The following is a 27,010-nucleotide window of genomic DNA, read 5'->3' as shown; positions in this document are numbered from 1 at the left end:
AAAAAAAAATAAAAAAAATCTGAATTAAGAAATTATTGCAAAATAACATCCAATTGTTCTAAATAAAAACCTAATGTTATTTGAAAAATATATCTCTTCTTGACATATATGGTCATAGTCATATATGGATGCTTATTCCTGCAACCAAAGCGGTTTAAAAAAAAAAATTTAAATTCCTATATGATGTGATATCATGTAACATTTAGACTGTTACAATATACTGACATTCTGTAGTGTTCAGTGCAACAGAAGACACACAACAACAACTTATATGTAGCAATAGCATTTTATTTCAACATTACCAATTCTAAGCCACGATACTGAATGACAAGACCTACTGGCTGCAGCAGTTCATGAACCTGACTAACAAAAACAGATGGGATTTTTTTTTGTCTTTAAAGTCAGAGAGACCATTTCATTTTTAATAAGCTCAAATTAAAAATGATTATGTTCTTTCTTACTTAAATACATGTACAGAGTTTCACATCTGTTAGTAACAAGTAACCATTCACAAGCTCATACTATGAATTAACAAGGCAAAGTGCTTTCAGGATTGCATTGTCACATAAGGAAATGAATGGCTTGAGGTCTTTTAGTGGGGTTGAAAGGGTGAGGGTTCTCCTTCCTCAGGTCTAGGAGGGGTCACGTGACTGTCCTAACAGATTCAGCCCCGTGCCCCAGGTCCAAAACAGATATGTACAAAGGTACAAAGTTGTCAGGGTGGTGGACAGCTAACGCTAATTAGCCAGTGACCGGCGTAGTGTTTTTGGAAGGGTGTAAGGCTAGGGAACTCTACATACCCCATATTTTAGTACAGAATAAATGTGCATAACTCAAACCAACCAACCCCCTTTCAAACCCCCACCACCAGTAGAAAATTGAGTTGTTGCTTCAGTACCAAAGTCATACAACCAACCACGCACTCTACTGAACTCGACCAGATACACGTACATACCACGAAGAGCTGTAAACTTGAGTTCAGAGCGCTCACAGTGAACATTTAGAAGTGAGAGTAAGTGAAAGAGACACAGAAACGGAGGGAAAAACGAGCACGAATGTAAACGCCAGCTATTATAGGCTGATATTTTCCCCTGTTTTTTTTTCCAAAAAGAAAAATGAAAGAAGCAATAGCGGCAAGACACATATGACATCATTTGAAATATAATGGGGAGGAAGTTGGATTTGAAAAAAATAAAAATAATAATAATACAGTCTGGCTTCACATTCCAGTGGTACTCTGTTGTGTATACACTAACAATTTTCATGATACACACAGACAGACACGAAATCAAGTACGCTAACTGTTGTCTTATATCACCGATTGTTGGTTAGAAGTTATATATCTGTTCCATATACATATACATTTCCATTTGTCAACAATTGGTGGAGTTTTCAACGCAACAAGCTGTAACACAGAGGTAGGATAATGCTACTTAAAATGCCTCACGTTTGGCTAAATCTAAAGCATTGTGTCAGCGATGGGTCAGGCCTGAAGCGGAGCGGCAGGTTTTTTTTACGCAAGCAAGTGGTGATCTTGGTTGATACGGAATTGGTGTGATGTCATAGACCCTGCAATGGTCTCAGGCTTCTGCTGGTGATGGTATCTCTTACACGTTCAACTTAAAGACAGGATAAGAATATTTGCAGATATGTTGATGAGGTATACAGGGTTGATATGACCCCTGTTCGTCGCACTCGCACACACAACACAAACGCACTGGGTGCTGCCCTACACGATCAGTCACTAGGTTTCCATTGCCGAAACAATTAGCAGAGAACGACTTGGAGTTCAATACTCAAGTAAATAGTGCAGTTTTGTGGCTTTTTATTTTTTAAAGTCAGGGTCACATTTCTTTCATGTTGTAATGCGTTTCAAATACTTGGCATGTTCAAGCAGAGCTTGGAAGCAGTGACAGTAACCCTGTATTTTGGCGTTTTGGCAATGGAAACATAGCCACTGTATAGTATTTTAGTTTTTTTTGTAATAGCAATCTTTTGGAAAGTCTTAAAGACGGCGGGTCCTATTGAAACTGGATTCAAACACGGGACGCAGGAGGTCCGCTTGATTAAAGCCAGTCGCTTCGAAATGGCCAAATCCTGCACACATCCAATTCACATTCAGTTTGACTGAAATAAGGCTCTCTCAGCACTGAAATCTCTTATGTTGGATTCAGTTACAAGAAGAGGGTGTTAACCTAAGGTGCCACAGATAACATAGCTAGGCCAAAAACAGCCAGAGCCAACAAATCTTTAGAAATATACAATTGTCTCTCGATACTTGTATTGCTTGTTCTTGAATGAAATCAAGTGGCCATCTCTACAGAGACATACGTTGGTCCTATGTTGTGAAATACTAGATTACTTTATTCAGTGTGCTCCCTGTGATATCAAATATGAAATCATTGATTGCTTGAAGCCAAAAGGACCTTGAAGTAAGTTACAACTTAAGGTATTCTGAAGATTATCATATGACTTCAGGTATTGGTTGTCAACGGTACTTTCGTTTTGTACAATGAAATTCGAAGGAATGTTTCTTTATGGTACAGGTTCCATTTTTTATTTTATTTTCTAAAACGTATGAAGACATTAAATCACAAATTTTGGCATCTTGATGTCAGACCAAAAAAATAAAAAGTAAAGATCTGATCTAATAATCCATGAAACTTTTTTTGGTACCACATAACATATGGCCCAAAGTTCAAATGATGTGTGGGGAGAACGCAAACCCTGCATATTTCCCTGGTGATAACAACAACTTTCAAGTTACAGAGTTAGAACCATCACATCTCAAATGCAAACCAACCCCCCCCCCCCCAAAAAAAACTGTATTTCTAGGCAATGCACTTTGCTTTTGGTATCAAATCAATTGATTAGAGGTAAATTAACAGGTCTATACACCCCCCAACACACACACACACAAATGCTTGACATGCCACGAAAGCAGACACTGACTTTACATGGCACTGGGAGAAGGAACATGGAAAACAGCACTCCCTGACCAATCAACCAATGAGCAAACAGAAATTCCATCTTTCCAGTAAGCAATAATAATTGATAAGGCTGACACCCATCACAGTTTACACTAAGTCCATTGTACATTCCACAAGAAAGTGCCACTTATGGAGGCAAAGCAGGAAGGAGTTCAAATTTGTAACTGAAACTGAAATTTATAAAATAACTGAAATACCCTGCTTAAAGAAAAAAAACACGATGGATGACGTAAGAGGGCATTTTCCTCCTTTAAGGATACTATGGCGCACAAAAAAAGTTATTGCACTTTAGTCCATTTCAGATGGATACGTTGACGTCAATACAACATAGAGAAAAGGAGTCATGCCAACATTCTACAAGACACTGGGTTACAACTAATCTCCAATGCATTACCACACAAAAAACAACACGGCACACATCTACTTCACTAAAGAGTTCACACGTTGTAAAACTAAACACGTTTATTTTATTTTTTCCATACAGAGTTTGAACAGGTCACTAGCTAGAACCGATCAAATGTTTCGCTGTTACGGTTAAATTCAATTTACAACGATTATTTATTCATTTGCGGTGTCGTGAGAAATTTGATCGCGATTTTTGACGGCTCAAAACGCAACCACGTGGATGGTGGCTATTTTTGAAAATTACAACAGTTGTTCATTCATAAGGCTCACTAAAGGTGTTAATGGAAGACCATACCCTGTGGCATGTACTTGATAACAAAAGGCACAATCTCACATACTCGTCACAAAGTGTAGTACTTTAAAGAGATGAAGATGCTTACAGACTCCAAAGAAATAGCAGCATGCCACGCTAAGCAGTCATTTTCTCAACCAAAGCCAACAAGCAAGTAAGGTCAGTGTTAGATTTACAGATGAACGTCTGAAGGTCCGTGATCGGTCATTGAAGCTCTTGGGATATCTCTTGTGGCACTATGCAACTCTGTGAGATAAAATAAAGTATTCCTGCATAGCTTTTTTTTTATATGAAAATGTTTTTTAAAGGGATCCCTACGTGCCCTGTCAGAACAGCCATTGAGTCAGGCTTCGGTGGTCTTCTAAAAAGCCTTATGAAAACAAGCTGCTGGCAAGAACAACAAAAAGCAGCTATTTTTGATTAGATCATTCGCTTGCAGATTTACAATTTGAACTATCAGCGCTCACTGAGTAGAAACATGAAGTAACACTAAGCCAGGGTGAAGGACATCATCAAGTTCAAGAGCACCCCTTGAAAACTCCAACGTTTTCCATTTCAAGGCCTCGGACCGCGACCTTAGAATTCCAGTTACACGGAGCATGCGTAGCTAAAAGCCCACCCAAATTTCATGTACCAGTACATATAGCACAAGATGGCTAGTTTATGAGGTAAGATTGCCATGTCAAGGCAATTCTGACCACACTTCTTGAAGAATTATGTACAGCACATCATCTTGTGCTCTTGTTATTTACGTTGTTAGAAATATTTGCATTTATAACATCACACAAGTATTTACTACCTAAATGCTTTCACGAAGACATCGAAAAATGCTGAGAAAATGTATCTACTCTGCCTTGTATAAAATAATTTATCATTGGACATACGTATTCCCAAATCTTTTACCATTCACTACCCATAATGATTTTTTTTTTCTGAAAATTGAGGTTTATTCAATAGTGAAAACCAGTACTTTTTGTTTTATTTAGGAGAATGAGTAGAGTTGGTCAAATATTAGCGAATCCAAATAAATTTTACAGCTAAATATTTTTCACATATGTATTAAACAGAGAGACAATTCTTTTATGTTCTAGTGCAAAAAACTCCTAATAAATGGAGGCCAGAAGCCATTATGGTACATCTTTCAGCAAAACAACCAATAGAACAGTGTGCTTCTTATGAATCTCATTGGAAAGAGATCCCAAGTTAACAAAATCTCTCAAGTGCTGTGATTGCTGAACTATACCGTTTCCTCTTAAGGCAAAAAGTTGGGAGAGAGACAGGTTAAACGAAACGGGTCTTTTGAGTATTGCCTTAAATGGATGTGTCTTCAAGTAGTAAGGACGCTGAGGTCCACTGAGGTAAATCAGACATTCTATCAGCCATTAATACCTTTGCGAGAGAAAAAAATAAAAAAATAAAAAGTTTACAAAAATGCAAGGATGGACATGCAATAAGGACACAGAGTTAGCTACAATTAGTCTGCTTTCCAACAAAATGGTTACAATTATTAGACAACTCTAGTTTCCAGCAGCCTGCATGTTACTGCAACCATTATAGCTTGGTCAACAGGCAATGAAAGCTGGCCCTTCATAGCAAAATTATGTAAAAACAAGCTCTTTAAACGGCACAATTTGCTGATCCAGAATAAAACAAGAAAAGCTATGTAAAGGTGTCATTTTGGTGAATGTTAAATTTGCCCTTCAGTTAATGATGAAATTAAGGCGTATCATAATTCCATTGCTCTGAAATAAACCTCAAATTATCAGTGGTTTGTTTGAACTACCGATTACAATGGAACATTTACAAAATATTGTTTTTGAAGGAGCCATTGACTGAATGACTCAAATCCAGCTACTCAACTGATAAGGGCAAATGCTAAAAAGATATGGCTTAGCCATGAAAGCTTTCAGATGAAGGTGAGCTCCACTAAGGGCTAACCAGCCCATCAGTATAGCTTAGTTACCAATATACTGGCATTTTTAGACAGTCTGATTGTGAACGTACTGGCATTTTACAATAACACACTATGTGGATCTCCAAAAAATATAAATGGGCACAGTAGCTTATGTTAGCTTCAACTTTGTTCGTCTTTTTTTTTTTTGGTAATGGTCTTGACGCACACTCAAAAACTGAACCCAAGGAATCATTCATTCACATTTTTACAAACATATCAAAATGAGAAAAGGAAAAAGAAAAGAAAAAAAAAAGTTATGGCACTAAATGATTTTAGGGAGAAAACTCCCCTCACCAATTGTACTCTACAAAAAACGAAAAAAAAAAAAAAAATCTTGTCACTTTGACTGGCTCCCTTATTGTTAGTACACAGAACACCTAATGCACAACTTCAGTCTATCAGGTTCTGAAAGGGTTCAGTTCCAAAGTTCCACTTGCCCAGCTAATCATTTAATCACTAACTACTGCATTTACGATTTTCACCAACATTGAAGCAAGCAGCTACCATCGTGGCATACATTCGATAAAACAATTAAACAATTTTAGTGCAACGCCAATAAGAAATTTCTAAATTTGAGGAATTAAAACAAATACGTTTTAGTTTGTTTTGGCTGGATAATAATTATTTTTATCTAATAAACATACAAAGATCTCGAGATCAAAGACAAAGATCAAAAATTGCTCCAAGATACAATCGAAAGCAGCACTTTTTCTTGCACCAAAATGAAATGCATTACTAATTAAAGGCTCCACGGGCACTTGTTTTTCGAACTCAACTAGTTGTGGTATGACTAGCTAGACAAATTTGATAAATATTTTTTAGTACAACTACAAGCAGTATAACTGGCAGTGCAAATAACTTCAAGCTTCATTATTGCACCCTGTGCTGTCTAGACACACACTAATTCCCTCCACCAATCCTCAGCAAAAGTTATTGTACGTGATAAAGTCAATCTCAAGTACATGTAAATAAGCTTGAATCAAACTCCCATGAGGGACTTCCTCTTAGTCATGTAGCCCATTTAGATTTTTTTCCCAGGCAAAACACTACAATATATCTTGACTAATCTGATTTGCACACATGCACATTTGTACTCTTGCAAGTAGAGGTCAGATATTTGCCCATTTACAGCTTATGATAGATGCAAAAAGCGTATTTTTTCATCCTTTTTTTGTTACTGAACAAGCAAGTGCTTTATATCAGGTCTGCGTGGAGAAACTTGTTTAAGCAGCCAGAACTTGTCATTACAAAGACGAAGAGGTCATTTCATAAATCAGTATAAATATGCTCTCCACACAGCCTTTAAACATCTAATGTTACCGTTTCATTTGTCTACACACCTTCATTCACTAATAAAATATCAGTTAATGTTACAAACACTTCAAAGCTACTCTATCTACATCACTTAAATCCTGATATACGGTAGTGAAAGCAACAGTATTGGTATAATTAAGAACAAGTCCACATTTCACGCCTCAAGTATGAATTAATTAATTAAGGGATATAGATTTATATAGCTCTTCCTAATTGGGGAAAAAATGTGTTGACGTTTTGCTTGTTTAGGAAAAAAGAAATCTATGGCAAAATTAAAAGCCCTTTCAACTGATTGTCTCATATATTGCCTGTTTGTGGTGCACAGAAAAAAAGGGGATGTTTTAAACACTCATTCACAATGTTCTTATGTTGTGTTTAGGTGCTAAAAACCTAATGGAAGCACAATCTTAACTTTGTTAATTAATCTACCTTTGGCAATAAGGAAGCATTTAAAAAGAGCAGGGGTGAATGTTATTTAAGTACTTTAATTGAAAATATTTTTTTTTGGATATCTATTAGTTCCTATTAAAATGGTATTTAGAAATCGCTTAGCTTTGGTCATACCCATGACTGCTCCCCATAAACGTGTAAAAAAAAAAAAAAAAAAAAACTCCAATCAGCCTGAACACTCCAGTTGTGCAAACTTCAAATATACACTCCCCAAAGCCTATATGAATCATACGTTCAACTATTCAGGTAATCGATTCATGACGGATTTAATGAAATACTTAAACCTTGTTTAACAACGACTTTAAGGGAGTGCATATGGGGTTTAACTGATTGGATCCTAGGCAGACAAAACTAAATACAGTAGGCACTGTGAAAGCAACTCCACACTAATTATTATAGCAAAGCAGTAGATTTAATTCAAGATATTTTATGAGGCCAAAAAAAAAACAAAAAACAACCAAAATAAATAGAACCAAAAGGTCCCAAGGAGCAAGTACTGTGTATGACATTTGTGCTTTCTATACTTCCTTAGTGTAGCATCTTCATAATGTTGTTTAAACGGCCAACATCACGACACTTTTAACTCTTCTTTCTTCTGCCCACCTACAAACAGTGATCTGGACTACTTAACACCTCCATTATAAACCTAATGTGAATTTTCAACCTCAAAACCCACCCAACTGAAAACTCTCTCTTTTCTCTCTAACAAGTAAACGAGCATTACATATCAGACCCCTCTATCAGGAGGACATTGGTCTTTTGGCTTAAGGTAGTACGGTTTCCCTTCTGTCAATATGATTCTGTTAAGTTGCTTGTTTCTTTTCCTGATCTGTGCTGAATAAGATTGCACCTCACATAAAAACCTCAGAAATGTAATAATCAAGTATGGGATGAAAAAAAAAATTGAGCAAAGGTGGATGTCACACATACACGTGTACGCACGCACGCACACACACACACACACAAGACCACTATCAAATACATGGTCCCGTAAATTCATGCAAATCTAGTGTAACCCGTTTAAATTGTTCCTCAGGGCAGGCTGTAAATTCCTATGCAAGGCCACAGCGTCAGGGAAATAGGAGGCATGATATGGAAACCCATCCATCATCACTGTTACCATGGAGACACACAGCTGCATAAGTCTAACATGGACCGAGTCGAATCGACTGCAAATGGAGAAGAAATAAAGGACTGACTCGCCAGTGATTCATACTGGTTCGAATAGATGGCTTAGATTCAGATTTTAGATTTTAGACTCGTACTGAATGGACAGCATCTAAAATGGGAGTCAGTGGGTGGGAGGAAAAGGAAAGTGGGGGAAAATAAATTAAAATAAATAGCTAAATTCGTCCTCTTTTGTGTTCGCTCTCTACTGAAATGTGAAGAAAAGCTTTGATACTGGCAAAGGAGGGATGTGTGGCTGTAATTGCATATAGGTTTATCTAGATGTGTAGAGAGGACCAAACCAAGTGACCAAGCTTGTTTTTTTTTGAGTAATAACGCCTCACTCGGTCAAGTAGCCATCCAAGCCGATAGTAGCACCATGGCGATCTTTGCCGTAACCATGGCGAAGGCCTCCATTGGGCAGGGGGGGACAGGCGGCGGTGATGCCACAGTGCTTGAGCAGGTTGAAGCTGGGAGAAGACGGCGAGGATGAAGAGGGCGTGGAGGAGGAAGGCTTCATGGTTGACAGAATGAGAGCGAGGCAGTCGGCAACAGCTTTATTGGACGCACAAGCCAGGGCTGGCGTATGACCTGTGACATGATAAAAACACAACAGAGTCATCTCAGCCAGGGAGAAACTCACGCAAATACATCAGTTACATGATTATGGAGCAGTTGTTAAGATGGGACACTATGCTAATGTACTGGATCTTCCCGAATAGAAGTCCCTTTTGTTTGTAACATTTGAAACAAGTATAGTTTAAAGTTACTAGTATGCTAACTTTATCAGTATTAATATAGCATTTCTAATAAGTGTTCCATGGAAACAATTGCACAATTCACTTTTTACGCCTAATATTAGTCCTTGTACCGGTTCATGTTGCCATTACTGCTGTGAGCAACTCAAACCCAACTTTGCCCAAAAATGCAAAACATGAATTTGTTTGTATCGTATTGCAAATTCACTTAGAAAAAAACTGCATCAACGACTGTCTTACCTTCCTCATCCACTGCCAGCACTGTGGCTCCACGGTTCAGCAAGGCCTGAACCACGGTGGCCAGACCATTTCTGGCGGCAATGTGGAGGGGCCTGACATATGAAGAAAAAGAAGTCGAGAATGATTTTAAAACGTTTGTTAAGTTTATTCTGACTGAGTTACATGTAAAGTGTGAAGCTTCTGTGCCACGAAGATAAAACAAGCAAACTAGGACAAAGAAACTCACATCTGAAGCATACTGTTTGTTGCATTTATGAGGATAGGGTTGTGGATCTCCTTTAGGATCAGCATGGCACACATTTCATTAGCCTTCAAATAAAGACAGACACAGTTAGCAATATGCACAACATTTGAGAGTTCTGATCTAGAGATAATCAGCATTAAGTTTAAAGAAAAGCGCTGTTTGTTACCTTGCTGCAGGCCAGGTGCAGGGCAGTGTTCTTGTTCACATCCAGGAGGGACAGGTCGGCTTTGGCTCGGTGCAGCAGCAGGGCTTCATACAACAATAACAAAAAATCTACAATTACTGTTAATCCCTCTATAGAGTCACATTTTACAATGCCTGAGGGGTAGCAGTCTCAGATTACTAATCACACATGGTGCAACTCTTACCCACAGCACCACTTCGGCCATTGTCGGCCGCCACCATCAGTGCAGAACGACCTGAGTGGTCCACGGCGTTGATGTCTGCTCCATGCCGCAGAACCAGCTGCAGCCCAGCCACATCCTCGGCAGCTGCGGCCGCGTGAAGTGGGGTCCTGAGTGCAAGATATCACAACATAGTCATCTAGCTAGTAGATTAAGGATGTATTGCTTTTCAATTTGTAACTATTTTACAGCTACTGTAATACACAGCATTTGCATTTTAGTAACTACTTGCACCAACCTTCCTTTGGCATCCCTGATGTTTACCAGCGAATTACAAACACTGGAGTCCAACAGCAGCTCTGCAGAACCACTATGGCCATTAATGCTGCAATGGGATGTCGAGAACATGCAGCATGGCAATTAGGAAACATATTATATAAAAATAATAGTTTTATTTTAATACCTTTCACATGAAAACTTCACAAGTGTTTACTATGCAGAAAAGATGCAATGGCTAACTTTGGTGGCTGTAAAAAATACATTTATTCGAACAAGTATGCAAGTACACTACTGTTCAAAAGTATGGGGTAAGTAAGATTTTTAAATGTTTTTGGAAAAAAAAAAAGTCACCAAGGATGCATTTATTTGATTAAAAAAAAGATAGTAAGGTTTTCTATTTTAACATTTTATATATTTAAAAATATTAATATAACACATTAATAAAATCATAATAATATGCTAATATTTTTTAAACCGATAATTCTAATATACTGCTTTGGTGCTCAAGAAACATTTATTATTATCAATGTTGAAAACAATTGTGCTGCGTAATACAAGTTGAATGAGATGCAGATTCACTCTCTGACAGCAGATGGCGCTTATGAACAGTAATGATACAGGGTTTCCTGGGTTACCATTGTAAACAAAGCAGAGTTGTACTTATGAACACTACTTTAATATGCATTATTCAGAGGCAAGATTAAAAGAAAATACAGCGTAAACTCCTCAGAGTTGTCCTCAGAGATACATTCATATAAACTCCTACACCAATTGTATCGTGATTTGTTTAATAATAATCAAATATTTGAATACATTTTTGACCGGCTCAGGGTTAATTGTTACATCCCTTATCTTATTTACATAATTTCCAAAAAATAAGTGTAGATAATAATTAGAATTATTTATAGAAGACATTTCCATGACTTGACATTTTATTAATTTGTCTGACTTTTTCAGTTCAGTTTCTACTTTCTCAGGAATTATTTCAACATTAAATATAATGACATCACCCTTGAATCTGAAAAGGAAAAAAAAAAACATCACTCACAGAGCACAGTGCAGTGGGGTGAAGGGGTTTCCCTCCTGGATACTACATGGTTTAAGTTCAAGTAAAACTTCCAAACAGTCTTCATGACCTGTTTCACAAATAACACAAGTCACCTATTTAATTTATGACACTTTTATCAATGTGAACAAGCCATTGAGGCACAAAAGGTGTGAGCTCTTACCGTGATAGGCTGCCCAGTGTGTGGGTGTGTAGCCGTGGAGGTCTGTGATTGGGTCGTGGGGGTGGGTGTGGTCAGCAGCAGAAAGTAGACTGGAGAGAATGTCAGCATGGCCGCAAGAGGCAGCTAGATGGACCGCGGTTCGCCCCTGAAAATCTTTGCTGAGGACTGAGATGTTGTGGGACAGCAGGGCGGTTATACAGTCCTCCCGACCCATCACCACCTACAAACACAGACCTGGTTAGAAAGCTCCCATTAATAGGAGTTTATAGCAGAAACTTTACTAACGATTTCAGAATCTCACCCCTCTGTGTAAGGCTGTTCTTCCTCTCCTGTCTCTCACATCAGGGCAAGCTCCTCTCTCCAGCAGCAGATGCACGCAGTCAGTGTGTCCCCCCAGCACTGCCAGCATTAGTGGAGTTCTATCAAGAGAGAGAGGGAAACCGTGAGAATGAGATCAACGACTGCGAGATGAAAATCCCTAAAATGTTATAGTTATATTTATAATTGTAATATTACATCTATATCAATATAAAATCAACAGAATTATAAAAACAGTTGTATCAATATAATATTTTATATGAATCAATTATATAAACAAATAATAATACTTTTTATGAGTACGTTCCAAATTATTGTAAATCATTAGATCTGAATGACTAGTAATCAGATTATGCAAGATGCATTACTTGGCATGCGTTACCTTATTAATACCGAAAGCTGTGAATATGAGTAAAACAATAAATAGCTGAAAAAAAGAAAGTAGAAGAGCCATCGGCTCATACATACTGTCCCTCTGCATCTGTAACATTAACGAGATCGGCTCCCCCCTCGCTACAGAGCAGCATCCGCAGACATTCTGAGTGGCTGTTGGCAGCTGCCAACAAAGAACAGACAAGCGACTTGTCAAAATTTCCACAGAAAGATCAGATTCACAAGCCAATTTGCACACACATGCTCTATGTACCTGCAACATGAAGAGGGCCCCATTTGCTGCGGTGCTCTGTGAGCAGGCAAGATGCTGATTGGCAGAGGAGCAGCTCTACGCAGCGGACATGTCCTCTTTGAGAAGCTACGTATAGCACAGAGCGCCCCACCGGGTCACAGGCATCCACATACCCTCCAGACTCGATTAACACAGTGACGCATTCCCAGTGACCAGACTCCACCTGACAGCAAAAGTCATTTCCATTAATATTAGCTCATTATATGAATGTAGAATTACAGAATATCTGCTTATGTACACTGCTGCTGATTTTTTTTTTACGTTTTGTACATACCGCCAAGTGTAGTGGGCTGATGGACCCGTTGCTCTCCTTGTCTCCTAGTGTGTTGAAGCACATCTCCAAAAGCTACAGAATCAAGGACAAAACATGTATATGAAGCATGCATCAAGTGTTTTACTGTATAAAAAAAAGAGAAAGATGTTAGAGTGAAAGGTCAATCTCACCAGCTCCAGGTTTTGTTTGTTGCCGTGGGCTGCAGCATAATGCACAGCACTGTATCCTTTAGTGTTGCACAGAGATGGATCAGCGCCATTATCCAACAAATGCTCCACGCAACTGAAAGTATCAGAACACATGGGATTCAAAGACTGTAAGGATTCCCAAACATTCAAAAGTTTGTGGTCTGTAAGATTTTTTATATTTTCTTAGTTTGAAACATCATGTAGTACCTTAATGAACCTAGCACTAGAACTTTAAAAATTTCAAATAATTACAAGCTACTAGGATGAGGAACAAAATATTAATTATACAAAGCAAAGCAGGCATCAAATTATTTTAATAAACTTTTTTTTTTGTAGACTTACAGGAAGGATTCCTTCTCCCCATCCTCTTGGTTCTGATGGGTGCTGGCATGGGGTCGGTCCATTCTGAGAAAGACACCAGACATCAGTAATGCTTTGTAAACCATGCACTATTATATTTATTAGATGCAAGAAGATGTGTGGGCATGTGTGAGTGCATTTCACCTGCAGAAGGCAGTCGATGCAGCCGAGTAGTGTAGAGGTGTACAGCCAGAGCGGTCACGCTCATTGACCTCCGCCCCTGCTCCTACCAGAACCACCACACACTGATACCTCCCATTAGCAGCCGCATAGTGCAAAGGAGTCCTGGTGGAGAGACACACATGCACACTTCAGATAGGATCATGACAGAAACTGAGGGTATCCTATTTTATCACAGAAGAGTCGTACCTTCCAAACTTGTCCTTCTTATTCATGTCAGCTCCACTGCTTAAGAGCAGGTTGAGACAGTCAACATTCCTGAATCAAGAGAATAAAGGATATGCATAAATATTAAAAAAGTCTTCTTCAATGACGTTTAGATGCTGGCTGTTGAGTCTGTTCAGCAAAATGACCTTCTTGGCATTTGTGCACATAAAACACTGTTACTGGGGACACTTGGTATAAAGTGGGCCAGTGGCCTTTTAAATAGTCCATTCTAAGTAGAGCTGCAGTCTCACCCTCCAGAGGCAGCAGCGTGTAGACAGGTCCTCCCAAAGTTGTCTGGGGTGTTGATGTCAAAACCGGCCGAGAGCACGTGTTCTTTACTCATTGACAACACAATGCTGTAGAGCTGACCTGCAAAAGTCAATGCAATGTTAGTTAGAGGAGTAAACTGTGACTTTGGCTGGCAGCAAATCAGTCATATGAAAAGCAGTTCATGGACTGCTTTAAGACTTCAATCTACCATTAATAAAGTACCATGGGATTATCCTACATTTTTTTGAAGTAACGTAGATAAATATGAAACTATTTAGTACCATATATTACAATCAAAGCACTTCCCGAAAGAACAAGGGAATATACAATATAGTCTAGGGACAAATCCATTTTCCTTTGGCCCTTACTGTAATTGGTCACTTTATATGGAGAAAGGATGTGTACCTGAGGAAAGTAGTTTACGACAACAGTCAGAGGACCCGTAGAGCACAGCTAAGTGTAGAGGAAACATCCCATGAATCCCTTGTCTGTACAAAGAGGACAAATAAGCAAATGATTTCATTACACATGCCGCAAGCAGATAACATGCAAACTGACAGGAGATTAGAATCAGTTTCCTTGTAAATGCAAATTCCCAGTCTCGTGTACATAGGTAAACTGTGCCATTTTTAACTAAATTGTCAGCAATACAAGGAAAAATTAAGTGCACATAAAACAAATACACCTAATTCGGTCATGAAATATCTGTAACAGAAAGTATTCTTATCATAATCATATAATAATCATAATCATAATATCATATATCATTAATGCACAATTCCACTGCCATATTAATTTGCTGCATATTATTCCAAATCTTATAAACAAGAAAAGAAAGTGTGTAATTCAGATTCAATACAAAATATTCAATATTTTGATTTGTAACAAGTTTATTTGTATAAGTAATTATTGCTATTAATATTTCAGAGTCAGTTACACATTTTATCCCAGTGTTGATGTGATCTAAAACTTATGAAAAAACATTTTTGATACTTGAAATAAAGCTAATAAAAAATATAAATGTTGTCATTGTCTTTTCAACTATCTGAACAAGTAGCAATGCTAATATTAATAAAAAAAAATTATATATATATATATATATATATATAAAACCTAATATATAGAATACATACTAATACTGTATATATACACACACACACACACATATATATTATATATATATAAACAAACAATTTTACTTAAAATGAAAACTGAAAATATAAAAGATAAATTTAAACATTAGTAGAATATTGGATAATTGTATATAATTAAAACGTAAAGAAAACACTGTTTAACTGCCACAAAATTGGCTTAAGATTGTATGATAGAGACATTATGCAACTGCTATATTGTAAGAGATGTCCTAAATCCACTCTCTAAAAGCAAAAAAAAAGAAAAAACAACTAAATCTCACTCAACAAACACATGGCTCTTTACCTGGCTGTGTCAGCACCATTTGTCATTAAGGTGCTGATAAGCAGCTCGTGGCCGTACTTGGCAGCAACATGAAGTGGTGTATTGCCATATCTGTCCACACAATCTATCTCCCCACCTGAGGAGACAACAAGAGGGGTTAAATATTACAAAAGGAATTGGAAACCGAGTGAAAAAAGGAAAGTAACCAACCATTTTGTATGAGGATCTGAGAGCGAGTGAAACGTCCATGAATGGCTGCCATGTGCAAAGGGCTTTTCCCTTCTTTACTCTGTGGAGAAGAAAAAAAAATTATCTAAGGAATGTCTTTCCTAGAGCTTAAAAACATTAAAAAAGTATACAAAAAGTCAAGTCAGATACATTTAGATCGTTCAATCAGAGCGATGTCTTAATAAACCACTCCCGTTTCCCTATCCAGACCTGCATGTTGACATCAGCACCGTTGTTGACCAGCAGCTCCAGGCAGAGAGCCCCGTTAGTGGACACGGCAGCCAGGTGCAGGGGCGTGTAGCCGCGGTGGTTGGGCTGGTTGACGTTGGCCCCACGGTTGACCAGCTCGTTGGCTACGGCTTCCTGTCCCGTGTAGCAGGCCACATGGAGAGCAGTGTTTCCAAAGGCATTAGGCTCATCAATCTGAGAAACAGACAGCATGAAATAAAAGATCCTGTAAACCAAGGATCAACCTTCTTTCTTTTCCAGGAAACTTTGCCATCATCTTGCAAGTAAAAAAATCACATGTCGTAGCCATGACTTATCTAATACTGATTCTATTTTTTGACAATTTGTTCCCGTTGTGGGGAAGTCGTGGACTAATGGTTAGAGAGTCGGACTCGCAACCGGAGGGGTCTGAGTTCGAGTCTCGGGCCAGCAGGAATTGTAGGGTGGGGGGAGTGCATGTACAGTGCTCTCTCCACTCTCAATACCATGACTGAGGTGCCCTTGAGCAAGGCATCGAACCCCCAACTGCTCCCCAGGCGCCGCAGCATAAATGGCTGCCCACTGCTCCTGGTGTGTGTTCACGGTGTGTGTGTGTGTGTGTGTGTGTGTGCACTGCTGTGTGTGTGTGTGCACTTCAGATGGTTAAATGCAGAGCACGAACTCTGAGTATGGTTCACCAGGGACATCCGATTCACTTTTTGGCCTAAGATTTGATCTTTTAAAAATGATTCTTGTGTAAAAACACTCTACATCACAATCAGTTTTGACTCATGTCCTAGGGACGAATAGCCGCTAGGGAAATTTATATGGGTTAAAAAAAAGATCATGTTGTCCAAACACAATGTTTGAACACAGTTAACTTCATATTTCTGATTCCTTATCCCGTATTGCTAGTATTTTTAATCTAACGAAGATGTATTGTCAAAATGATTTGGGAACAAGACACCTTATACTTTTACTTGTCCAAAAGACAGGTGGAAAAATGTTAATGTCAAGGCCTGGAACTGACCTCGGCTCCATTGCGTAACAGGTACTTGACCACATCGACGTGGCCACTGGCAGCAGCAGCGTGGAGAGGGGTGTATCCCCGCTTATCCTTACAGCTCTTATCTGAGCCCTGAGACGCAAGCAGCTTAACCACCTCCAGATGTCCTGAGAGAAACAAACAGGTTAGTATTATCAAAGTCCCTTTAAGGCAAGTCACATCACTCGGCGGCCATCTTTGAAAAACGCCTCTCGGGCATGTAAGTACAGCTCCTCTCTTTGAATGGGGTAACATCAAATTCTCCAAAACTGTTCCCCAAGCTTATGATTACATTTTATTTTTGAAATCACCAATGAAATCTGACAACAACGGCCTCATAAATGTTGTTTCTTTTGCTAAAATAGCCTTAAAAAAAAAAAAAAATTCAGGCTAGAGCAGGAAGTGCACGTGCAGTCCTAAATGCACGTCTCCGAACCCTAGATCAACCTGGACTTCTAATGGCAGCTGCAGTGATGCGAGGACTTTACAGATTAGTGATTGGCTCTTTTACCCAGAAGGCGGGGCTTTGTTCAATATAGAGTCTCTGGTATCACTACATCTTCCAGAAATCAACACGAAGTAGCTAAAGGTGGTGAAACCAATCTAATACAAGCAAAATTACTATTCAGCTACAGAAAACACCAACAACACTTCTGAAAACAAAACAGAACAGAACAGTATATACTTACCGAGGTAAGCTGCCCAATGAATGGGCTGCCTATCCTTCTTGTCACTGGCACTCAGATTGGCTCCCTTGTTCAGCAGCAATTTAACCATCTATTAGGCAGTAAAAGTACAAAGTTACATTGTATGTTTATTACTCCAAATGACTCCATATTACTTATTAACTCCAAAAAGCAGAGTTTACATCACACGTTTTAACATATACAGGCTGAGATCTAAAAACAAACTGGCACCAAGGAAGTAATGGTATTTCAGTACCAAGTTACACAGCATGTGAACAATGTTGTGTCGAGAGAAAGAAACACTGACAACAGAGAGCAGAATAGAGCTCTTAGAGATCAAGGATATCTATGAAGTACATATATGTCATTAATATAAATGTGCGCGAGCTGATAGAAACGGCACGCTGAGTGTATTGTTACCCAGTATTTTTTTTTTTTTTTATTACAAATGGCATGAAAATACAGGTATCGGTACTTGGTATCGGCAAGTATCAAAAAATAAAAGTATCAGTCTATATCTGAAAAGTGGTATCAATAGTAATACATTTTTTTTTTTAATCTATTACACATCAAGTACTAAAGCATATGTAAATCATACATCTACTTGCTTCACAAACATTATTGCTAATAACTATTTTATCTACAGTGAAAGTTGAATACAAATAATTTATTCATATTCAAATTAATATATATATATATATATATATATATATATATATATATATATATATATATATATATATATATATATATATATATATATACACACACAACATAATTAAAAATATCCAAGCATTTTAATATATTTAAATTATTGTGACTGTGCACAAAAACATTTGGTTATCTCAAATATTTAATATTGAAAATTAGAAATATAAATATTTTGAAATATTTAAATAGTTGTGATTGCACAAAATGTGTAGTTTTCTCCAATTAATAATATAAAAAAAATTACACACACACATACATATACATACATACATACATACATACATACATACATACATACATACATACATACATATATATATATATATATAATTAAATGACTACATTTCAAGATTATAAATGTAATGTATTGGCATCTGCTATTGACATTTGATATTGTGACAATTATACAAACAGTTCGAAAAAAGACTAAATGCAGCGAAGGTTACATTAAATACTACATCAAAATGGAAGCATCTGTATTCGGGGCTATTCAGCAGCGTTTTGCACTTTCGGAATCTTGTGGAGAGCTAAAACAATGATGTTGAGGGCTGAAGTGGCCTACCTTGTCTTTTAATTCACCTGAGTGTGTTAGAGGAGTAATTCACCCTACCTCCTGGTATCCACTCTGAGCAGCGTGATGCAGGGGCGCTCTGCCTGTGCGGTCGGCCATATTCAGGCTGCTCACATGGGGCAGCAGGGTCTCGACGCAACGCATGGCTCGGTTGGCCGCCGCAATGTGCAGTGGTGTCTGCCAGAATTTATCCCGCACGGTAACGTCAGCTCCCTTCCTTAGCAGCAGCGCAACAGCTCTCTGGGTAAAAAAAACAAACAAAACAAAACAATAAAACAAAATGCATGAATCATATTTAAATTGCTAAAAATGCTAAACAATGGCATGAGTAAGCTGTGTCAGACAGAGCCTCCACACAAGCATATAAATCACGCAGGCTGCTTACCTCATTTCTGGAAGCAGCTGCTCTGTGCAATGGAGTAAGCCACACATGGTCCTTTGCATTGACATTCGCACCTATGCAGTTAAGTGAACCAAAAACACACAAAAAAAGGGAAGAAAGAAAGATTTAAAGTTAATAAATGACTAATGCTTAAGCAATACTTAATTATCTGCTGCAAAGCTATACACCATAAAGCAGAGCCTCCCACAAAATAATGCTTATATATGACAGGTAATCAATAATAAAACACTTAATTAATCTAGGGCCTTCATGAAACAATAGCATTATAAGCTGCATGTGTGTGTAAATGATCACAGTGCCATTCTTCACTCTGAAACACACACTATGTAACTTGTTTCATTGAAATTGAGCCTTTGATTTAATGATTGCGATTTAATAAGACCCTTATTTAAGTTTTACTTTAATTATGCTACCTGTTTGCTTAATGTTAGATTTGATTTAGTTAATTATTAGCTCTTCATTTATTTAGGAAACCCTGATATAAACCGCATTTAGACGAACGGGTATGACATGCCATTAATGTTACTATTTTGTAGTGCTGCAACGACGCGTCGAAGTCATCGATTACGTTGACTACAAAAATATGTCGACGTGTGTGAAATGCGTCGACGCGTCACACTGTTTGTTTACATCTTACGTAATGGCATACTGGGAATGGAGAAAGTTGCATTCTGTCACAAAAACAGAGACCACTGTTATCAAAAGTATGGGAATACTTTAAACAGAGGACAAATAAAATGGCCCTTTGCTCCCTTTGCCAAACCGATATGGTGTACCACGGCAGCACAACTGTGATGCGCGAGCATCTCAGAGGAAAACATCTTGGCGCTCTCCGGTGTTACGGTTTAACTGTTTACCGTGTGATTTGGTGGCCAACTTCCTGGTTCAGGTCTGATATTCTTGCGCTTGCAGCATTCTGAAAAGTTGAGATGTTTTTAACTCGATGCGGTGCGGACGCGCCTGGAAAAAACGAGAGCGTCGCACCGCATCGCTTCCATTTATCACGCGCCTACATTGGAAATAACGAACTTGAGCACGCAAAAAACGCGATATGTGAACTGCCCCTTAAAAGACAGTGCGCCGCGAGACAACAGTCACAAACCACCAGCTCCAGATCTCTGGAAACCATGCTAAACCTAAGCAGAACCCTCACTACATTTTATGGTTTGTGATGCTAAAGAACATTACGTCTCAGACAACTGTAAATTTATGGCTACTGTGGTTTAATTATAAACGCTATCATAAGCTCATATTTACCATAGTAAAATAATTTTCTTGGCCTCTTTATTATTTTATACTGTAAAAACTTCAACCACATAGGTTGAAAATGAATAAAGGTTGAAAAATTATATTAGAAGTTGTACTTATATTTTTTTTGTAAAGTTGCCCAAAGGATTCATTAGCGAATAAAAAAAAAAAAGAGCATTAGATTAATTATTTATTGTTATAAAAATAATCGTTAGATTAGTCGACTAATCGAAAAAATAATTGTTCGATTAGTCGACAGAAAAAATAATCGTTAGTTGCAGCTCTAATATTTTGTGTATGTCAACAAGGCTTTAATCCTGTATTGATCAATCAGATTTTGATACTGGAACTATCTGTTTCATAGCAAAAAATGTAACAGCATGTGTTGGCAGCACGGCTGTGTAACTTCAAACCTGCGGTGATGAGAAGCTCCATTATATGAACGTCCCCCAGCCAGGCAGCAGCATGAAGAGGTGTGCGGCGCTCTTGGTCCTGACAAAAGCAAGCATAAAAAAAAGGTTAACAGATTTTTTTTTATTTCCTTTCCACACAGCTCATATGTACAGTCGGTCATCCGGAAAATCTGTCATAGTTATGACATCGCATATGCAGATGAGACACATAATTCCTGCTCACAATAAAATACACCATTCAGAACATACCAGTGCATTGACTTCATCTTTCTTGTGCAAAAATAACTTCACTTCTTCTGCATTTCTATTAAATATGGCCTGGACCAGAGGCGGCTAGAGGAGGAAGGAAAAAAAGGTGGATGTTATTATGATCCTGCTATTAAATATGACAACAAATTCAAACATTTAGCTTGAGAAGCTTCTGATTACAGTGTATAACTTTAAGTGTCAATTATGAGGTATGATTATAATCAAACACGATGATCGTTGAGTATCATAAGACAGCTGCAACAAAACACACTGCAATTGTATCTACGTAGGTATGAGAAATTTGCAAACAGTACTGTTATATAAAGACATTATTTAACAAAAGCGTGAGTATTTGTTAAACATGTTAATAAACGTGTGCGTTTTAAAAACATTAACACATAATAGATGTGTTCCTATGCGGCTGGCTGACACCCAGCTCATCAGGCTTAGCACGCTGGCTAACGTCTATGCGTGCTAAAGGGTTATTTTTCTATTTTAACACCTCTTTGGAAGCTCTATACCCATATTATATAGTATAAACGTGAGATTTACAGTTAAATGCATAACAAAAACCCAAGTTTCGATGCGAGAACTATGAGGGAAATAGGACAATCCATCGTCAGGGAGCTAGCTAACATTTCAGGCTCTGCACACAAGCGCAGAGAGCGAACAACAAAACTGCTTGATTTACGCCATTCATGGGGTTTTAATATCTCTCACCTGGTCTGAAATGTTGTGTACCCCCATCTCCCTGTGTCAGTCGGGCCGAAAGTCCCTCATCAGTAAGGAATCGAGGCTGGGAAACCAAGACAACAATCAAGCGTTGCGATTATAGACGTAATGAGTGTGTCTGTCTTTAGCTGGTGAGGCAGTTGAAAATAGCGACCCCAGGTGATGGCCGCCCGCTGCACCAACTTTCACAATAAATGCCCGTGGACTAAACCTTGCTCTGGAAAACGGGTTTTAAAAAACTTTAAGGGGACCCAAATGCGTTCTCCGCTAGCAAGGTAGCCCCTTATGATATATAAAGTATATTAAATATACAATTAGTTATATATTTAATGAATAGAGTTCCATTTATAATGTGTGTGAAAACCAGCCTGATATTTATTATATTGAATACTATCTGGAAAATAAAAACTATGTTTAAAACTATGGCTGGAAATACATGAAAATGAAATATAGTATGTAATAAAATATATTTACAATTAATGTTATGATGTCTTTTTACAAAGCAGAATGAAACTAAATGACATAAATGTATATAAATGTATTTTTTTACTTTTTAAAGTAGCTTTTAATTGTATCTAAACAAAATTATAATTAATAATTAATGCACGTGAAAGTCAAAGAGTTTATACAGTAGATGTTCTACACTAAAGGGTGGTTTTATTGTTTTTCTTTTTGATCGAACAGGACGAGAATGCTTCTGGTTAGAAAGTATCTGCCATTATAATTAGGCCATTGTTTGCTTTAGTTTTTCGTAACGGCATGTGTATAACGCCTTCTTCTTGTTCTAACCAATGAAATAAATTCGCAAATCTTCCCCAGTTACTGTAAGACATTTTAAAATGTTGCACACAAACAGTTATCAGTCTTTTTAAACAGGAATGGAGGAGAAACGTTTCCCGCATGTTGTGGTTCAAGTCAAACTGACTGTCAAAGGCTATGGCATCCAGACAACAATTTCTTTATATCTGCAAAAATGATATTTCTTTTCTGCAATATGTCCCATAAATGACATCAAATATAACACACAAAATTCTTATCTTTATATTTCAATTTTTTTCTTTTTTTCATAGGTCTGCAAAGATATTTTTTGTTTTACTTTTATTTTGGAAACGCGGCGAAAACAACAGACTTCCGGTGGCCCTGTTGGAAATTCTGATAGGGTTGCCATTATCACCAAATATATAAACGTCCACTACAGTTATTAGGGAGTGCAGAACGCACAATGAGTTAATTTCCGAGTGCTAAACACCAGAGGAAAAACCATGGCAGATTCTGTAGTGATGGGGAGCGGATCTTTAAACTCCGGAAGCGTAAATATCTAATTTCATTGTTATTGCCTACAGTCTGCTAGCTTAGCCAAGCAACACTTACTTTGTTTTTTGTTTAATATAAGGCACATTTAAGATAAGAACTGTCATACACTTTTAAAGTAGACGTTGTTTTATATGCAAACACACCGGTCTTTTGCATTGTTATGTGTAAAAAAATAAAAAAATTATATATATATATATATATAATAGCCCTTACAATAAATGTAGTGAGGCTGTGTAGAAACAGTTCAGTGTCTGTCAGCAGAAAGTCTCAAACCAAATGGTCTTCCCTACCTAGACACTATTTTATGGCCAGACATGCTTTTGGAACACCCTTATGATGCCAAACATGCTAAGTAGGCAGTCACCACTATTTCTGAAAAGGTCTTTGCAGAGTCAAACTGGTCTCGCAGTCTGACCAGGCTGGAAGAAGACCAGCAGTACATCTTATACTGGTTTAATTTTTTCGATGCGAACCATAAGTAGCAGCAACCAAAACTTGGTTTTGAGAGAGTCAAACATTTGCAGTTGGACATCCTGATCTTTAATACTCTGTTCTTTTGATTAATAATTGCAGCGCTCGGGGAGCAGTAAGGCCAGCACAAGTCCTACGGAGAACTATCAGCTGGCTCGGAGACGCACGCTGCAGGTGGTGGTCAGCTCTCTTCTGACAGAGTGTGGCTTCGAGAGCGCTGAGAAAGCGGTGGTGGAGACACTCACGGAGATGATGCAGAGCTGTGAGTCCTTCCCTTATCTCATGCAAGACACCTGTGAGGCTTGTCCAAAAAAATACAAATTATAAATGAATTTAATAATGATTTATGTAATGGTTTTGTTTCAATTTTAGAATGAACACAAGTTTATTGTATGCATTTTAATATTAAGATTATCAATATCTTTTGATAGATATAACTGAGGTTGGACGTTGTGCGAAAGCAACCTGTGAGCACACAGCTAGAAGCACCCCTACACTCTCTGATGTGGTCGTCACACTGGTCGAAATGGGTTGGTTGTCATTTAATCAGTTTATTTAATCTTAGGAAGTATAAAAGATTCCTCTTCTCTATGAGGTTGAATCGTGTTCATATGTTAATACGATTTTAACTTATGCGGATGTTTACTTTTTCCACAATCGCAGGTTTTAATGTGGATACTCTTCCAGTGTATGCCAAAAGATCCCAAAGGATGGTCATAACTGCACGTAGGTTTACCATATTTCACTAATATATCTCTTTATCTTATATTGTCTGTAATGTTTGACCCTGTTTAAATGTACTCTTCTGTATTTAACAGCTCCAGTAACGAATGCTCCAGTCATCCCAAAAGCCCTCGTGGCCGGACAGAAGCGCACTCATCCAACATACATCCCCGGTCACTTCCCTGAATTCCCAGATCCTCATACATACATCAAAACACCAGTGAGTTATTGCTCACCTGGTGCCTTTACATAGTGTGACTTTCAACTTAACAACCAGTAACATAAAGCTTCAAAACATATCTCCCATTTCTGTGTTTTAGACCTTTAGAGAGCCTGTGTCAGATTACCAGGTGGTGAGAGAGAAGGCGGCATCACAAAGGAGAGATGTGGAGCGCGCGCTCACCCGCTTCATGGCCAAGACAGGAGAGACGCAAAGCCTTTTTAAGGATGACATCAGTGCATTCCCTTGTGAGTTTTTCTGTCCTAAATACTGCGAGTGTCTTCCTTTTACTTTGACTGCCCTTTTGACTTTCTAGTTTTATTCATCTTTCTGTGTGTAATAAGTAATTTCAGCAAAGCCGAGCGCCATCCCTTACCTCAGCGCCCTGCTGCCCTCTGAACTAGAGCTTCAGACAATGGAGGAGACCGATTCATCTGAGCAGGATGACCAGACAGACACAGAGAACAACTCTAGTCACATTATTCAGGCAAGCATGAAGCATTTTTTCTCTTCAAAATTTTTTGTAGAACATACCTGCTTGTCTGTTTTTAATTATATTTATTAGTTTATAAAGTATATATTCATACATCGATCAGGCATAACATTATGACCGCTGACAGTTGAAGTGAATAACACTGATTATCTCTTCATCACGGCACCTGTTAGTGGGTGGGATATATTAGGCAGCAAGTGACCATTTTATTCTTAAGATTCTTTTGATGTGTTAGAATCAGGACAAATGGGCAAGTGTAAGGATTTGAGTGATTTTGACAAGGGCCAAATTGTGATGGCTAGACGACTGGGTGTCCCAGTCTGCAGTGGTCAGTATCTATCAAAAGTAGAACAAGGAAGGAACAGTGGTGAACCGGAGACAGGGTCATGGGCGGCCAAGGCTCATTGATGCATGTGGGGAGCAAAGGCGCCCTGTGGTCAGATCAGGTAGAAGAGCTACCGAGAGCGCGTGCGAGAGAGACAGAGAGAGAGAGCCGTCTACAAACAACACCAGTGCTGTCTTGCTCTCTCTCCCTTGCGCATATTAATCAATTGACACAATGGTGTCGATGTTTAAATCATTTAAAATGAGAATGAACGTGTGCTCACCCCATTTTTGTTTGTAAGAAAAAATATCGCAATATATATCGCAGAAAAAAAAATATCGCAATGTCATTTTTTTCCAAATATCGTGCAGCCCTATCATAAAGTATGCCTGATCGGTGTGTGTGTGTATATATGTGTATGAGTGCGTAATATTTCAATAACTATTTATTTTTGTTTATATATCAATTATTTTGTTTTTAGTAAGTACTAATTTTGGAATCTTTTTTTCTTTCTAGGATGACCCAAGTACAGATAAGGAGAACGTAGTGCTGCCACCTGGTGGTGTTGTGCCTACAGGGAAGGCCAGTGAGGAAAACATGATTGACAACCCATATCTTCGGCCAGTCAAAAAGCCCAAAGTGAGAAGAAAAAAATGAAAACTGATATATTGACTCTGCTACTTCTACATCAGCTGGTTATGATGGATGATGACTTCTTAGCACGTGCTAATCGCACTGTGCCCCTTGAAGTTACAGCTAACATATGAAGAACAAGAGTCTTCAACAATAGCAATTTGGAAACCCGCAGTAGTCCATCATGTTACTGACGCTGGACTCTTATTGAATGACAGACTGTTCTGTACATCTGAAAAATATTAGATGGAATTCAAACAAGCAACTTCACTAAAGTTACACAGTTGATATTTGGTAGTTTGTTTAGATAAGCCTTCCCTTAAAACATTTAGTTTTTACAGTTCTTAACACATCAGAAATGTGATGTTCTCTTTTGATTTGTATGTATTTGTTACTTATTTGTGAATGATGGTAATAAATGTCTTTCATCGTTTAAGGCATCATTTCAAAAGGACAAGTTGAAAAACCAGAATTTGGGGATAATGTAAAATCTCCTTTATGAGCATGTGTCCTGTATCCTATTACTTTACTTACTGAATTAGTTAAAATTTAAGTAATATGCATGGACCATGTCTAATATAGAATGTGTTATGAAATGGAAATGGGAAAAGATGTCTTTTACAGCTTTAAAGGGATACTCAACCCCAAAATGAAAATCCCTGCTCAAGGCACAGAGGGTCAAGGTTCTTGATAGAGCAAAAGTGTCTTTACATTTTTAAAATGTTCCTCACACTAAAGAAAAATTAAAACTTCTTTGAACAGTTCTTTGGAGAA

The 27,010-nt window shown here is 38.0% G+C and overlaps 2 protein-coding genes across 2 annotated transcripts; one reads left to right on the top strand and one right to left on the bottom strand.

Moving 5' to 3' along the window:
* Window positions 1-267: 267 nt before the first annotated feature.
* On the bottom strand, window positions 268-22,198 carry LOC127945121 (serine/threonine-protein phosphatase 6 regulatory ankyrin repeat subunit C). The gene is made up of 28 exons (XM_052541701.1): window positions 22,046-22,198; window positions 21,326-21,409; window positions 21,077-21,155; window positions 19,398-19,468; window positions 19,052-19,252; window positions 17,734-17,821; window positions 17,030-17,172; window positions 16,003-16,215; window positions 15,775-15,853; window positions 15,586-15,700; window positions 14,554-14,636; window positions 14,130-14,247; window positions 13,861-13,929; window positions 13,636-13,776; window positions 13,474-13,536; window positions 13,114-13,225; window positions 12,944-13,015; window positions 12,631-12,832; window positions 12,453-12,540; window positions 11,968-12,085; window positions 11,667-11,886; window positions 11,486-11,573; window positions 10,457-10,543; window positions 10,183-10,328; window positions 9,981-10,063; window positions 9,797-9,879; window positions 9,571-9,662; window positions 268-9,163 (listed from the first exon to the last, which is right to left on the bottom strand). The coding sequence occupies exons 1-28, from the start codon at window positions 22,070-22,072 to the stop codon at window positions 8,913-8,915; spliced, it is 3,216 nt and encodes a 1,071-aa protein (XP_052397661.1). The 5' UTR covers window positions 22,073-22,198; the 3' UTR covers window positions 268-8,912.
* A 971-nt stretch (window positions 22,199-23,169) lies between these two features.
* On the top strand, window positions 23,170-26,672 carry LOC127945141 (transcription initiation factor TFIID subunit 8). Its single transcript, XM_052541738.1, has 8 exons — window positions 23,170-23,367; window positions 23,945-24,104; window positions 24,274-24,372; window positions 24,506-24,568; window positions 24,661-24,785; window positions 24,886-25,033; window positions 25,130-25,272; window positions 26,120-26,672. Exons 1-8 carry the CDS (start codon window positions 23,320-23,322, stop codon window positions 26,258-26,260), a joined length of 927 nt encoding a protein of 308 aa, XP_052397698.1. The 5' UTR covers window positions 23,170-23,319; the 3' UTR covers window positions 26,261-26,672.
* The last annotated feature ends 338 nt before the right edge of the window (window positions 26,673-27,010 follow it).

Source organism: Carassius gibelio, chromosome A23, assembly GCF_023724105.1.
Source record: "Carassius gibelio isolate Cgi1373 ecotype wild population from Czech Republic chromosome A23, carGib1.2-hapl.c, whole genome shotgun sequence".
Classification (NCBI taxonomy): Eukaryota; Metazoa; Chordata; class Actinopteri; order Cypriniformes; family Cyprinidae; genus Carassius; species Carassius gibelio.
This window is presented reverse-complemented; position numbering and strand designations above follow the sequence as displayed.